At 33.2% G+C, this 15,601-nt stretch overlaps 1 protein-coding gene and 3 pseudogenes across 1 annotated transcript; all 4 read left to right on the forward strand.

Annotated features, from left to right (window-relative positions):
• Positions 1-2,056: 2,056 nt before the first annotated feature.
• On the forward strand, positions 2,057-4,706 carry LOC125192066 (glutamate decarboxylase-like). Its single transcript, XM_048089521.2, has 5 exons — positions 2,057-2,396; positions 2,468-2,668; positions 2,764-3,232; positions 3,656-3,708; positions 4,086-4,706. The coding sequence occupies exons 1-5, from the start codon at positions 2,106-2,108 to the stop codon at positions 4,551-4,553; spliced, it is 1,482 nt and encodes a 493-aa protein (XP_047945478.1). The 5' UTR covers positions 2,057-2,105; the 3' UTR covers positions 4,554-4,706.
• A 1,909-nt stretch (positions 4,707-6,615) lies between these two features.
• LOC125195145 (metalloendoproteinase 2-MMP pseudogene) lies at positions 6,616-7,512 on the forward strand (annotated as a pseudogene).
• Positions 7,513-9,732: 2,220 nt separating this feature from the next.
• Positions 9,733-11,430, forward strand: LOC148928653 (metalloendoproteinase 2-MMP-like; annotated as a pseudogene).
• A 1,912-nt stretch (positions 11,431-13,342) lies between these two features.
• Positions 13,343-14,239, forward strand: LOC125195146 (metalloendoproteinase 2-MMP pseudogene; annotated as a pseudogene).
• The last annotated feature ends 1,362 nt before the right edge of the window (positions 14,240-15,601 follow it).

Raw genomic sequence — 15,601 nt, forward strand, 5'->3', positions numbered from 1 at the left:
CACGATTACATATTGTTCCATTTTAAAAAGCCATATAGCATGAAGATGTTCCATTTTAAACAACAAAACTCCAACAAAATCCAAAAAAAACCCAACAAAATCCATAACTTTTGTTCCAAATACATAACTTTTGTTCCAAAACCCAACAAAAAATTTTGAAACAAGATAAAAGAACTAAAGAAGTAAAAAGAACAAAACAAAAAAGAGTGAAAATACTAATATTTAAATTAAATTTATTAAATCAAAATAAAAAGAATATAATAGTAATAAATTATATTATAAAAGTATTTGTTGATTAGTTTTGCTAGTACATAATATCTGAATTAACGTTTTGTATCTATAAGTATAAACTTACTTTTCATAAATTTATTCAAATTATCCTTTTATTCTAAACACTAATTGATTTAGTTTTATTTTTCACTTGGATCTCTCACGTACATTGTATTATTTCATTTCTTTCGACTACTTAAATTTTTGTAATTTGAAATATAATTTGAAGCTTGTAATTTCAAATATTTTCTATATATTATAACATGAAGGAATATGTAAAGTAGGGTCATTACATGGTCATTTAATATTATTATCTAAAATTACATGAATGAAGACATAATTATATATTTTGAATATATTAACTAATATACTTGAAGTGTCACACGCCTAGACGTTGATAGCAACAACCTTCTATCATCGAACTAGCTCTTATGTATCATTTGATGCACTATAATATATAACAGATTATTAATCATAAATTAATTTTATAATATGGGTCTAAAATTTGTTGTGGTTTATCATAATATTTAAATATATCAATTTATATAGTAGTCATATAATTAAAGGATATGTTATAACTTACATGTTGGGTTCCACATGTTATCATCATACCATCTCTATTATGATATTATTACGCACTATGAAAATAATTATAAAAGTAATATTAAAATAATACAGTAAATGAAATATTGAAAATATTGTGATTTATAATATAGTAATACTAATAATTTTTCATGATCTTATCAATTTATGGAGCAAGTGCTATACATTTGAATGTTGTATTACTATTATATGTGTCGAGTCCAACAATGTTTCATCATTGAATGACCCATATTATAATGTTAATAATTTTAGATAGAATAATCAACCAATATGTATAATATTATTTTCAAAATTAAAAGTTAGAAATTAATGATAAAATATCAATGGTTTCAAAAATAATATGAGAGAATTTCCTAACAAAAGAGTGTTTTCCTAATTTATACTTTGTAAAAAAAAAAGCAATTTATTTATCTTTATATCATTGTGATAGTTTAAATAAAATGAATAAAAAATTATTCCATTATTATTCCATTAAAATACTATGGATGATTATTCTCTCTAAAATTTTATCTTTTAATAAGGGTCTTGGTACATATTGTACAACAATACAAATGAAAAATGAAAAATTATAAATAAGGTCAAATTAGTCACAAAAATATGTAATTAATGATGCTATCTAATCAAAATAAATTAATATTATCCTTTTTAAAATTTGAAGAGCATTTTGTGTATACAATTTTTGCAAATTTATCTTTACTCAAAATAAAAATAATAATATTAATTTTTAACGGGTTACCCGACCCGACCTGCATCCGACCCGATTTTTTCGTGTTCTTAGTGGGTCGATCCAATAATGACCCGCATCCAATAAGACTTGATCCAAACCCAATAATTTCGTGTGGATTCGTGTCGGATTATCGTGTCGTGTCAAAAATTGCCAGCCCTACCTATAGAGTATAATAGAGTAACGTGTACGTGGATCCCCTTGCCTCCCCTTGCTGCGTTTCAAGAGTTATGCAATGCACCCCCGCTGTCTTTTCCCACACATTTCTCTTCCATTTAACTGTACAATTAGAAGACTTAATTAATTAGATACATGAAGGGCATCCTCGAGAAAAGAGAATGAATAAATAAAATATATTGATGGGAAAATGACGAGTGGCGAGTTTGAATGGCACGTTACAGAAGTAGCTTGCTACATGGCCTTCTCACAGCGCTTTGACATATGATATTAATATATGTGCGTGTGCGTGTGTGTGGGATTGCCGAATCATCCATCATTTGCGATCATCATGGTATTGAGCAAGACCGCAGGCGACGCCGACGAGAATCTCCGGTGCACCTTTGCTTCGAGATATGCGTGCAGTTCCCTTCCCCGGTTGAAGATTCCAGAAGGGTCGATGCCCAAGGAGGCTGCCTATCAGATTGTGAAGGATGAGTTAATGCTGGACGGCAACCCTCGCCTCAACTTGGCCTCTTTTGTCACCACTTGGATGGAACCCGAGTGCGATCAGCTCATCATGGCCGCCATCAACAAGAACTATGTCGACATGGATGAGTATCCTGTCACCACCGAGCTTCAGGTTTCATCATCATCACTCATCTTGTGTCCACAGATTAATCAATTACTTAATTAATTAATTGTTCATTGCAGAATCGGTGTGTGAATATCATAGCACATCTGTTCCACGCCCCGGTCGGCGACGACGGAACAGCCCTTGGTGTTGGCACTGTGGGCTCATCAGAAGCTATAATGCTTGCTGGCCTTGCCTTCAAGAGAAAATGGCAAGCCAAAATGAAGCTGATGGGCAAACCCTTTACTAACCCCAACATCGTCACCGGAGCTAATGTCCAGGTATTTCTTACTCGGTTTTATACAATTTGATTGATTACAAGGATAATGCAGAGCTACTCTGTTTATATAGTCCAATTAAAGGTGTGTGGTGTCAGGTTTGCTGGGAAAAGTTTGGTAGGTACTTTGATGTTGAGCTTAAAGAGGTAAAGCTTAGAGAGGGTTACTACACGATGGATGCGGGTGAGGCTGTGGAGCTTGTGGACGAGAACACCATCTGCGTTGCAGCCATTCTAGGATCCACTCTCACTGGAGAATTCGAGGATGTGAAGCTGCTAAACGAGCTCCTGACGAAGAAGAACGAGGAGACGGGGTGGGACACCCCCATCCACGTTGATGCTGCCAGCGGAGGCTTTGTTGCCCCCTTTGTTTATCCCGACCTTGAATGGGACTTCCGTTTACCTCTGGTGAAGAGCATCAATGTGAGTGGCCACAAATACGGCCTTGTTTATGCCGGTGTTGGCTGGGTTGTCTGGAGGAGCCACCATGACTTGCCAGACGACCTTGTTTTCCATATCAACTACCTTGGTTCTGATCAACCTACTTTCACCTTGAACTTCTCCAAAGGTCACCACCTTTCACTGCTCTAATATTGCCTCTCTTTCGATAGAAATTTTATCCTAAAATCAATTGGTGATATAGTGAGCCATTAGACTTGGACTTATATAGTTTCAATTGTATCTTGCACCAATGTTTGATATTGTTATACTCCCTCCGTCCCAAAGAAATGAGCCATTTGGGTTGACACGAGCTTTAATGTATAATTGGTAAAGTAAGAGAGAATGATAAAAAGTAGTTGAAATTGTATAGTAGATTATGGGGCCTATAAATGGTAAACTAAAAGAGAGTGAGAAAAAGATTGTCATAAATGGATATGGACTATTTTTATGGGACGGATGAAAAATGAAATATAGCTTATTTCTACGGGACGGAGGGAGTATTTGTTTTCTTTCCTTTGCTATCACCTTCCACTCATTTTTTTTATTGCAGGTTCTAGCCAGATCATTGCCCAGTACTATCAATTCATAAGACTTGGTTTTGAGGTACATTTCCTTAGATTTCGTCAATTCTTCTCCATTATTATTTGTTAGTTCTTGATACTCCCTCTGTTCCGCCGTAAGCTAAACATTAAGAAAATGAAGTTAAGAGAAGAAGTGGAGAGAATAAAGTTGAGAATAAGGTAAATATCAGTGTTTATTTTGCCAAAAAAAGAAATGACCCACTTTAGGTGTGACGTCCGTAAAAGGATTACAAGTCGCTTATGGTGGGATGGAGGGAGGATAATTTTCCATATTAGGACACCTAATTCTTAGGTCTGCTTTTCGAATTTGAAGAATGTCATGACCTTAAAAAGAAACAGTCACAATTCAACATATATAGTAAGTACTATATGTATTCCATCTAACTGTTTTGTGGGTAGGGCTACAAAAGCATAATGGAGAACTGCATGCAAAACGCAAAGATCCTAAAAGAAGGGATCGCCAAGACCGGGCGTTTCGACATCGTCTCTAAAGATGTCGGAGTGCCGGTCGTGGCCTTCTCCCTCAAGGACAGCACCAACTATACAGTTTTCCAGATATCTGAATCTCTGAGGAGGTTCGGATGGATTGTCCCGGCGTACACCATGCCTCCCAATGCAGAGCACGTTGCAGTGCTCCGCATTGTAGTGCGAGAAGACTTCAGCCATACACTGGCGGAGAGGCTCATCTCAGACATGGAGAAAGTAGTGAAGGAGTTCGATGCGATGCCGCCTCGTGCTGCTGTAAAAGAAGCTCATGTCACTGCCGATGACGGTAAGAGGTCGGAGAAGAGCGTCCTCGAGGTTCAGAGGGATGTGTTCAGCTACTGGAGGAGGATCTCGGACAAGAAGAGCAGCGGTGTCTGCTAGAATTTCACACACATGATTCTGTGTGATCTTGTTACGATAATGCTTATGTTAAGGTTTGTTGTTGTTGTTGTATAATATGGTGGTTGTATGTGCGTAACTGCGTGCAATATCTGTTTTAAAACCATCTAACTATTAAAGATATCTCGAACTCAATTATTGTAGTCTGTGGATTTACAAAATAAAGTATAAGTAGGTTATATCATTTCTGATATAGTTTACTGATAAAAATATGCACTAGAAATGCAACTTAAATGAAATAGTTTCATCTCGACGAAAAAGTGCGACTTAGTGGCATGGCCGAGTGAAGTTGGGGAAAGTGTACTCGGCCAGGTGAAATGTTATGGAGATGACAATGTTAGCACTATCTATCTGGATGACATTTCGCCTTAAACTTCATTTTCTTTCTTCCTAACTTAAACTCTTGACTTAAGCACAAGAGATATATCCAAATGAGTCTAGAGCTTGAATCCAATGAAGAAAATCCGTCTCAGAAAATTTGTCACACTTCTTTTTTTACACTCGTTTTGCAAAAAATAATACTCTCTATTTCTAAAAATTTGTCACTTATTTCCATTTTCGTCCGTCCCTAAAAATTTATCACCTTTTATTTTTACCATTTTTAGTAATGGATCCACATTCCACTAACTCATTCCAACTCATATTTTATTAAAATATAAAAGTAGGACCCACATGCCACTAACTTTTTCAACCACTTTCTAATACATTTCTTAAAACCCTTTCGGTTTAAATGTTGACAAATTATAAGAGACGGAGAGAGTAATAAATCGTTAAAGTGGAGATAGCGTAAAGTAAAAAGTGAATAATGGTAATTAAAGTGGAGAGAGAGTAAAACAAGATAGAGAATAATGTAAGTAAGACTCTATTCTTGATAATGTAATTTAAAAGGTTGAATCATAATCAAAATTAAATTTAGCTACAAAATATTTTGATAATTAAATTTATGATTAAAATTTTTATAATAAATAAATTTACTAATATTATACTAGTATTTTTTTATTTTGATTGTTTATTTTCTAATAATTTAAGAGAAAGAAATGAAAAGAGGATTTGACTAAAAGTGATTGAAAGTGAAATGAAAAATATCATTTAAGGCACTCAAATTATAAGAAAATATCAAATCTAATACTAGAAAGAGATATTGAAAATATCATATCCAGTACCTAGTTATCACATTTTTATGAATGGATGAAATTGCCCTCTTGCTAAAAAATTGATTTGGAAGGTATTTTCACCCAAAAATCACCATAAATAGTGAAAAAGTGGAATGAGATTAATAGAACATGTAACCGAATACCATTTAGAGAATATTCTAACCAAGACTCCAGATGTAGGATTGACTAAAGTGAAAAACTGAGCCTTTTAAAGTCGGACGGAGAGAGTACTATTAATATAGATTCGTCTAATTTTTATTAATGAAAAGAGAAGAAAATATAGCAATATCAATTAAAAAAGTTTAATATGTCACGGTCTCAAAAGTCAAAATGTTTCTTTAGAGTTGAGAGGAAAAAAAAGTGTTCTCTTCGTTCCGTCATAGGTGAGTTATTTCCATATATAGTAATAATAAACCCTTTTTCTCACTTTTACTTTACTCGCTCTACTTTATTCACTTTCTATCTTATTTACTCTATTTTTTTTTTCTCTCTCTTACTTTTTTATCTATGTATTTGACATACTAAATATCTCATTTTTAAATTTCGTGCCAAAAAGTTTCACCTCAGTTATAAGGGAATGGAGGGAGTACTACCATATGTTCAGTTTCAATAAAAGAATAAATAAATTGAAATCAATATATATTATAATATTTACACGTGAAAACAATAAAAAATCATTTAATATTTATTTAAATCTATATTTTATCTATATTATGATGTATTAATTTAAAAATCTTTTCATGATTATTCATTTAAGATAGTATATTACATTGCATGTTGATGTGAGCGTGACTTGCGGGATATAATACCTATAAATATGTTCGCACAAGATATAATATCTATCAAAAAAACAAAAGTGATTAGAGTGCTTAGATAGTCCTTCGCTTGTCATGGCCCTTAACCTTGTTAACATCCTCCTAATTTTCACTCTAATTGTTTCAATTGGCTATGCTAGTTATATACACCCCTCTGCTTTTGATTTCATAAAAAACTTAGAAGGTTGTGGCAAGGGAAACACCACCCAAGGGCTCTACAAGCTCAAAACCTATCTCAAAAGATTTGGCTATATTCAACATCTCCCTGAAACCGAAGCCAACAACGATGATATCTTCGACGACATCCTAGAGTCAGCAGTCAAAACCTATCAAGCCAACTACAAACTCAACCCCACGGGAATAATAGATGCGCCCACAATATCAAGAATGACTGCACCGCGATGTGGGGTCCCTGACATCATCAATGGCGTGAACCACATGCAACATGGTTCGAGTAATTCAAGCATGATCCACACAACGTCCCACTACTCCCTCTTCACTGGGACTAAGTGGGAGCCATCTAACCGGCATTTTACCTACAAGTTCTTGGGAGACTTCCCCGAAACAGCTAAACTCCCAGCTGCACTAGCCTTCAAAAGATGGGCCTCGGTCACACAATTCACTTTCTCGGAAGTTGGGGGCGCTGAACTTTCTGACCTAACCTTAGAATTTGTTCGAGGTGACCATGGCGATGGTGCCCCGTTCGACGGGGAAGGTGGATTACTAGCCCATGCATACTACCCTACGGATGGAAGGCTACATTACGATTTGGATGACAAGTGGTTTTATCTATTCATAAATAAAAAAGCTTTTGACCTTTGGTCTATTTCTCTTCACGAAATAGGGCACCTTCTTGGCTTGCAACATTCCACATTTAAGACAGCAATTATGTATCCAACATTTAGTCGTGGAGAGACTAAAGATTTGGATCAAGATGATATTCAGGGAATTAAGGCTTTATATAATCTCTAGATTACATTTAATTATTTGTCTTTCTTTCAATTGTACTCTATAAAAAGTTTGTTTTCAAAAACCTTTTGTATTTATTTTATTCTAAAAATGTGACAGTAAAAATATGAAAAGATTAGAGATTATAGTTTAATTTTTATAAGAGCAATTATTTTTTAAAAATAAATTAATAAAATATTATTTATCTTATTTTAGTTTCTATTAACATGAGGTATTTGTGTATAGTTTGTATATATACTTTAATTGATAATTTGATACCCATTCCATCCCACAAATATAGGGACTTTGTGGACGACACAAGATTTAATGCAAAATTGGTAAAGTAGTAGAGATGTAGAAAGAAAAAATGATTGAAGTTTTGTTAATAGAGAATAAGTTCCACCTTATAAAAAAAAAGACTTGCTAAAAATAGAAATGTGCTATTTTTGTTGGACGAACCAAAATGGAGGAAGAAGACTATTTTTATGTGCCTGAATTTGTTATTATTGGGCGTTTTTGACCAAACATGTGATTTTTGGAACGTTGGATGCTCAGAAGGTGAGTATGACATTTTCTGGATACCCCCTCCGTCCGCCATTAAAAGTCCCGGTTTACCATTTAGTCTGTCCGCTACTAGAAGTCCCAGTTCAGTTTTACTATAAATGATAGATACACACCACTTTCCATTAACTCATTGCACTCACATTCTATTATAAAATTAATATATAAAAATGGGTCTCATATTCCACTATCTTTTCTCACTCACTTTCATCTATATTTCTTAAAATCCGTACCAAACTCAAATGAGACTTCTAATGACGGACGGAGGGAATACTATTTTATAGTTCACTCATTATAAAATGACTATAAGAAAAACTGTAAATTATAAAAATGACTACAATAATATCTACTGAATTTCTGAGTACCGTTATTCAACAAATTGATTATCATTAAGTCAATTTCATTTTATTCTCTACATCTGGAATAAAAAAATAATGAAATGGAATTAAAACTAATATAATATTAAAAATAAGTTAAAGCAAAAAAATTTATTTGCGTCGAACTATTATATGATTAAATAATTCTAAAAGCTACAGAGTATAAATGCAATTACCTATATATGTACTTAATTTCTACTATAAGTACCCTTCATGTTAATTAAGAAAGAAATAGTAACAATTAATATTTCCCTAATATAAAAATACTCATCATTAAAGGTAAATTAAAATACTAAAAAATTCATATATCCGCTTTTGGATATTTAATGGAAAAAAACATGATAAGGAAAATAGTATTAAAGGAAAATAACACAAAAGAAAAATGATAAATAAAAAATATTAAATCATTTTGGCTATAATATTTTCTCATGTAGTTCACAGTTCAATTATAAAAATGGTTTATTATTTTAATTTATTGTTTATATATTACATTGTTTCATCGTAACAACATTGATGATATATATTGCATATAATTTGGAATAAAGCAAAATTGACTAAAATCTGTTTTCCCCCCTACGCGAATTGCTTTTGTTCCTATACATTAGTGTGTGACCTTTTGGTCTCAAACAATATGTTTTAGTATAAACTTAACTTTTTTCCGTTAAAACTAGCAGTCAAACATGTTTGACCAACTTATTGATTTAATTATAATCTAATTAATTTAATATTAAAACTTATAAATATTTTTCACTTAAAATAAAAATTGATTAAATTTATAGAAAATTTACTTAAATACTTATGAATTTGATTCATATATATTCTCTATGTAATAAACACTAAAATTTTGTGCAAAAAAAAGGGGAGCTTTTCATTAGTCGTATTAAACGGAGTATTTTACTAAAATTACAAATTTTTAAAGTTATTTTTGTGACGATTTGTGGAAAGAAAAATTTCCCTTTTAACTTTTATTCTAAGTAAATTTCCTTTTAATTTAATCAAATTTTATTTTAAGGAAAAAATTATTTTATAAATTATAATATTTCTATTAAATTAGTTAAGTTAATTAGATTATAATTAAATCATTAAGTTGGTCAAACACGTTTGACTGTTAGTTTATATGTTTGGACAAATGGGATCAAAATATTACACACGCTTAATGTATAAGACCAAAAAGTTTTTTTAGGACAAATATTGGGGACCAAATTTGGACTTCAGTAATTTATACCTATAAATACGCACGTTCGTAGTCATGCAAACATACAATCTAAAAAACAAGAGTACCTACGTAGATGATCCTTCCCTAGTCATGGCCCTTAAGCTTGTTAGCATCCTCCTAATTTTCATACTATATGTTTCATTTGTCTATGCTAGTCACACTCCTCTGCTTTTGATTTCATAAAAAATCTAGAAGGTTGTGGAAGGGAAACACCACCCAAGGGATCTACAAGCTCAAAGCCTATCTCAAAAGATTCGGCTATATTCAACACCTCTCTGAAACTGAAGCAAACAACGATGTCTTTGACGACATTCTAGAGTCAGCCGTCAAAACCTATCAGGCAAACTTCAAAATCAAGCCCACAGGAATAATAGACGCGGCCACGGTATCAAGAATGACTGCGCCACGATGTGGGGTCCCTGACATCATCAACGGCGTGAACCGCATGCAACATCGTTCGAGTAATTCGAGTATGATCTGTTGGAATATATGCCGGTCAATGGACTTTGACCAATTATAATTTCAACGAGACATTTAATTTTTGTGAAATTAAATGATGTAGCGTCGATCTACGTTCGGAGTAGATGACCGTGGTATATTCATTTTCTCAAATCCGATTCCCGGTGAGTGAGAAATAATGGATTAAAGTTGTGCAAAATTGCAAACTTAATGAGCTATGAGAGAAGTTTAGGGAATAATTAAGAGAGTTAATTATCCCACATTGGAAGTTACAACCTTATTTTAGACCACCACCATTTCCACGTCAGCGAGCCAAGACACCTCGTCATGATCGAATCTAGAAGTTTCTAGATTCAACTCTCAGCTCTGTAACGCCTCGTAACCGAAGACCGTTACGGTCTAGCATTGATGACAACCATCAAGGCTGTGTTGACCCCTGCAGTGGACTGAGCCTATAAATAGGCTAGTCATTCTAGCATTCTATACACCAGAAACTAGATAGCACTCCGCATCATACACTCTCTCCTCTCTTCTGCATTGTTTTTTCTGTCAAAAGCTCTGCCCTCTCCTCCATCCAGTTCGCCGGAGCTCTGCTGATAGCGGTGCTGCTTCATCAGAGACGTAGCCATTTTATATTTGGGGACGAAACGCCAATCCGAAGAGCACTAACGGGGCGTATCTCGTCTTGCGGAAAGAGGACTCCTCGACTCGGCTAAACACTTTCACGGTTTACTTGTTTCGAATTTTTTCTTGTAATCGTGTTTCAGTTTTTCCATTTGTATTTCTTCTTGGGTTGTATTACGCCCGGCTAGTTTTATATCTTGTAATTCCAGAAACCAACATGATCCACGCAGTGTCCCACTACTCCCTCTATACTGACGTAAAGTGGGAGCCATCTAACCGACATTTGACCTACAAGTTCTTGGGAGACTTCCCTGAAACAGCTAAACTCCCAGCTGAACTTGCCTTCAAAAAGTGGGCCTCGGTCACAAAATTCACTTTCTCGGAAGTTGGGGGTGCCAAACTCTCTGACCTAACCCTAGAGTTTGTCCGAGAGGACCATGGCGATGGTTACCCGTTCGATGGCGAAGGTGAAGTCCTAGCCCATGCATACTACCCTACGGATGGAAGGCTACATTACGATCTGGATAACAAGTGGTTCTATCTTTTCAAATAATAAGGCTTATGACCTTTGGTCTATTTCTCTTCATGAAATAGGGCACCTTCTTGGCTTGGATCATTCCACAGTTGAGGCAGCAATTATGTATCCATCATTTAGTGTTGGATCAAGATGATATTCAGGGAATTAAGGCTTTATATAATCTCTAGATCATTCACATCCAATAATTTTATTATTAGGCAATTTTAAAATTATAAATTATAAAAATGACTATATACTTAGTATATAGGACTAATAGGAGTACATAATTTCTTAGTAATCTCATCCAACTAATTGACGGTAATTACATCGATTTTCTGTGTACTCTACATCTTGACTTAAAAGATTATGAAACAAAAAGTAATACTAGTATAAATATAAAAAATAGATTAAAATGATAACAATTATTCACATTCAACTTTAATATTTAATAGTTCTAATAATCTAAATTATAAAAACGGTTACATGTATATATAGTTTATTTTAATAAATAAAGATAAATTTGATACTATGTAATAAGTAAGAAATAATTAAACCATTAAAATCATTCACATCTAATGATTTCTTAGTACTATCATCCAACCAATGAATGATCATTAAGTCGATAGACTTGTGTACTCTATATCTTGACTTAAAAATCATAAAACAAATTTATTTTTTGTGTAATTATAAAAAGTGAAACAATAGTAGTCATTCATATCTAACTATTTTATTATTGATTAATTCTAAAAAGTACTACATGTATATATATTTACTTTTTTATTATCACCCAACTAATTGATAATCATTAAATCAATTTTTTTTCTACACATCACTCAAAAACATGCAATATAAATAAATTCGATAAGTACTACTAAAATAAATACATTAAAGCGATAATACTCAGTCACATCCAATAATTTTATTATTAAATTATTTTTAATATTGTAAATTATTAAATGATCACAAGAAAAATTTAAATTATAAAATGACTACAAGAATATGTACTTAATTTCTGAGTATCTTTATTCAACAAATTGATTACCATTAAGTCGGTTTCCTTTTGTTCTCTACATCTGTAATAAAAAATCATGGAATAAAATTGAAATTGATATAATATTAAAAAATAAGTTAAAAAGAAGTTTATTTGCATCGAACTATTTTGTGATTAAATAATTCTAAAAATTATAAATTATAAATGCAACTACCTATGTATGTGCTTTAATTCTACTATAAATACCTTTCATATTAAATAAGAAATAAATAATAATTAATATTTCCTTAATATAAAATACTCATAATTAAAAGTAAATTAAAATAAAAAATATTCATATATCTGCTTTTGGATATTTAATGACAAAAGGAACAAGCTAAGGAAACTAGTATTAAAGGAAAATAACACAAAAAAGATAATGCAAAAAATGTTAAATCATTATGGCTATAACATTTTTTCATGTAGTTCACAATTCAATAATAAAAATGCATTACTACTAATTTAATTTATTTTTTTGTATATATTAAATTATTTCATTGTAACTACATTAATGATATATATCGAATAATAATTTGGAATAAAAATTAACAAAAATAAAATAAAAAACAAGTTATGAAAAAAAGAGTACAAACTAAAATAAAAACTAGATACTAAACTATTAAATGATCAAATATTAATTTCTTTTAAAAAATATATAGTACTTTATTAGATTATAGTAGTAATTATTCATAATTACATATAGTAATTTAATTATGTAGTGTGTTAATTGATACTTCATAATCTAAATCAATGATATTTTCCTAAATAATAAAGTAAATAATATCCAACATTTAATTAATCATAAAATTATATCCTAAAAATAGAATTAAATTAAAGGTTATTTTATATAAACAATTTTTGTTAATTTATCTTTTTCATCATTTAAAGATCTTTTCACTTCCATTTAAGATGGAGTATTTATAAGTGGCAAATAATAAAAGAACTTATGCAAGCGTGTCCTGTGGCAAATAATAAACAAATTTATACCTATAAATACGCACGTTCGTAATCGTACAAATAAACAATAAAAAACAAAATTGATTAAAGTGTGTACATAGTCCTTCCATTTCATGGCACTTAAGCTTGTTAGCATCCTCCTAATTTTCATACTAAATGTTTCAATTGGCTATGCTAGTTACATAAACCCCTCTGCTTTTGATTTCATAAAAAATCTAGAAGGTTGTGGCAAGGGAAACACCACCCAAGGGCTCTACAAGCTCAAAGCCTATCTCAAAAGATTTGGCTATATTCAACATCTCTCCGAAATTGAAGCAAACAACAATGTCTTTGACGACATCCTAGAGTCAGCAGTCAAAACCTATCAGGAAAACTACAACCTCAACCCCACAGGAATACTAGACGCGGCCACAGTATCAAGAATGACTGCACCGCGATGTGGGGTCCCTGACATCATCAATGGCGTGAACCACATGCAACATCATTCGGGTTTGGGTTCGAGTATGATCCACGCAGTGTCCCATTACTCCCTCTTTAACGGAAAGAAGTGGGAGCCATCTAACCGGAATTTGACCTACAAGTTCGCGGGAGACTTTCCCGATACAGCTATAGTCCCTGCTGAAGTTGCCTTCAAAAAGTGGGCGTCTGTCACAAAATTCACTTTCTCGAAAGTTGGGGCCGCCGAACGCTCTGACCTAACCCTAGAGTTTGTCCGAGGTGACCATGGCGATCGGTTCCCGTTTGATGGCGAAGGGGGAGTCCTAGCCCATGCGTACTACCCTACAGATGGAAGGCTACATTACGATCTCGATGAAAAGTGGTTTTATCTATTCATAAATAAAAATGCTTTTGACCTTTTAAGTATTTCTCTTCATGAAATAGGGCACCTTCTTGGCTTGCAACACTCCAAAGTTGAGGCAGCAATTATGTGTCCAACATTTAAACATGGAGAGACTAAAGATTTGGATCAAGATGATATTCAAGGAATTAAGGCTTTATATAAACTCTAGATCAGATTACTATTCATTTGTACAACAATTGTGTTCGATCGTGTGTACTTCAAACTCATTTTCATTTCCTTGTGGATATTATGAATAGAAAAAGATCTGATTCAGTGCAAAACACAAAAAATTGGTTTTTGATAGGTGAATTTGATTTGAAGTAAAAAATTTGATTAAATTTCTCACACAATTAATTACCAATTGTCATATATTTGACTCGTTTCGATCTCTTCAATTACGCTGACATTTGCTTTCTCTCACCTTTATATGTTTAAGAATCATAGAACTAACGAGTCCAAATATATTCTTTTCCAATATATGCCATGCCAAGAGACTAATTTTGGTTGATGAACCGAAATGAAAACATAGCACTATTTTTTTCTAGACGGGGGGGAGTTGTCTTTTATGTGAAGATGACATTATGTTTTATGAGTTATGAAATTCTGATGTACGGAAAATAATATTCTGAATGAATTATAATGTGGCTGAAGAAAAATAATACTTCCACCGCTCCATAAAAATAGGCTAATTAGAGAATGACCTGAGTTTTAATGCGTGATTGATAAAGTACGAGAGAAGGAGGAAAAATAATTGAAATTATGTAGTGGATTGTGGAGCTGATAAAGTAAAAGAGAAGAAAAAAAGGTTACCACTATTTCTATCGAACAGATGAGAAAAGAAATTCGGTCTATTTCTATGAGACGGAGGGAGTAGTATTTTTTTATGATGATACTATATTTCTGAGTGGATATTGTGGTGTCCACTGCAAAAAAAAGGCTATTTACCGAGCACCGTTACCAAGCACAGTTAAATATGCTCTGAAAATAGCGAGCACCATCAACTATGCTCGGCAACATACCGAGCACAATCGAAGGAGCTCGGCAATATCAGACACGGGAGTGTTAACACCGAGCAATTTCGGAGCAGGTCAACGTGCTTGGCCTGACAATCAATCAACAATGGCAAGCACCATTTATGTACTCGGAGAATGGCGAGCACAACAAAATGTGCTCAGGATATATTAAAATAAAGACTTATGAAATTATTCATAGAATATATACATTTTCCACTTATTTAACAACAAAAAAATATAAAACATGTCAATATTACGTATCAATATTATGAAGCAATACAATATTATGAAGTCGGCGGTGCACCTATACCAAGTTGAGCTCTCATATACTCAATTCCGGCCATATGGGCTGAAACTTGGGCAGAAGTCATTTTTGAAAGGTCCGCCATCGTGGCGACCAGGTACATGGACATTAGGGTGTGTGAGCCCGTGCCCGTGCCAGAGCCCGAGCCCTCGCTCGCCTGGCTTGGTCCGCCGCGGCCCATCCCTCTCGCTCTCGCCGCCTACGCCGCCTTGGT

Source organism: Salvia hispanica, chromosome 4 (genome assembly GCF_029641045.1).
Source record: "Salvia hispanica isolate PSC_SH4W2 chromosome 4, Shi_PSC_v1, whole genome shotgun sequence".
In the NCBI taxonomy this organism is placed as follows: Eukaryota; Viridiplantae; Streptophyta; class Magnoliopsida; order Lamiales; family Lamiaceae; genus Salvia; species Salvia hispanica.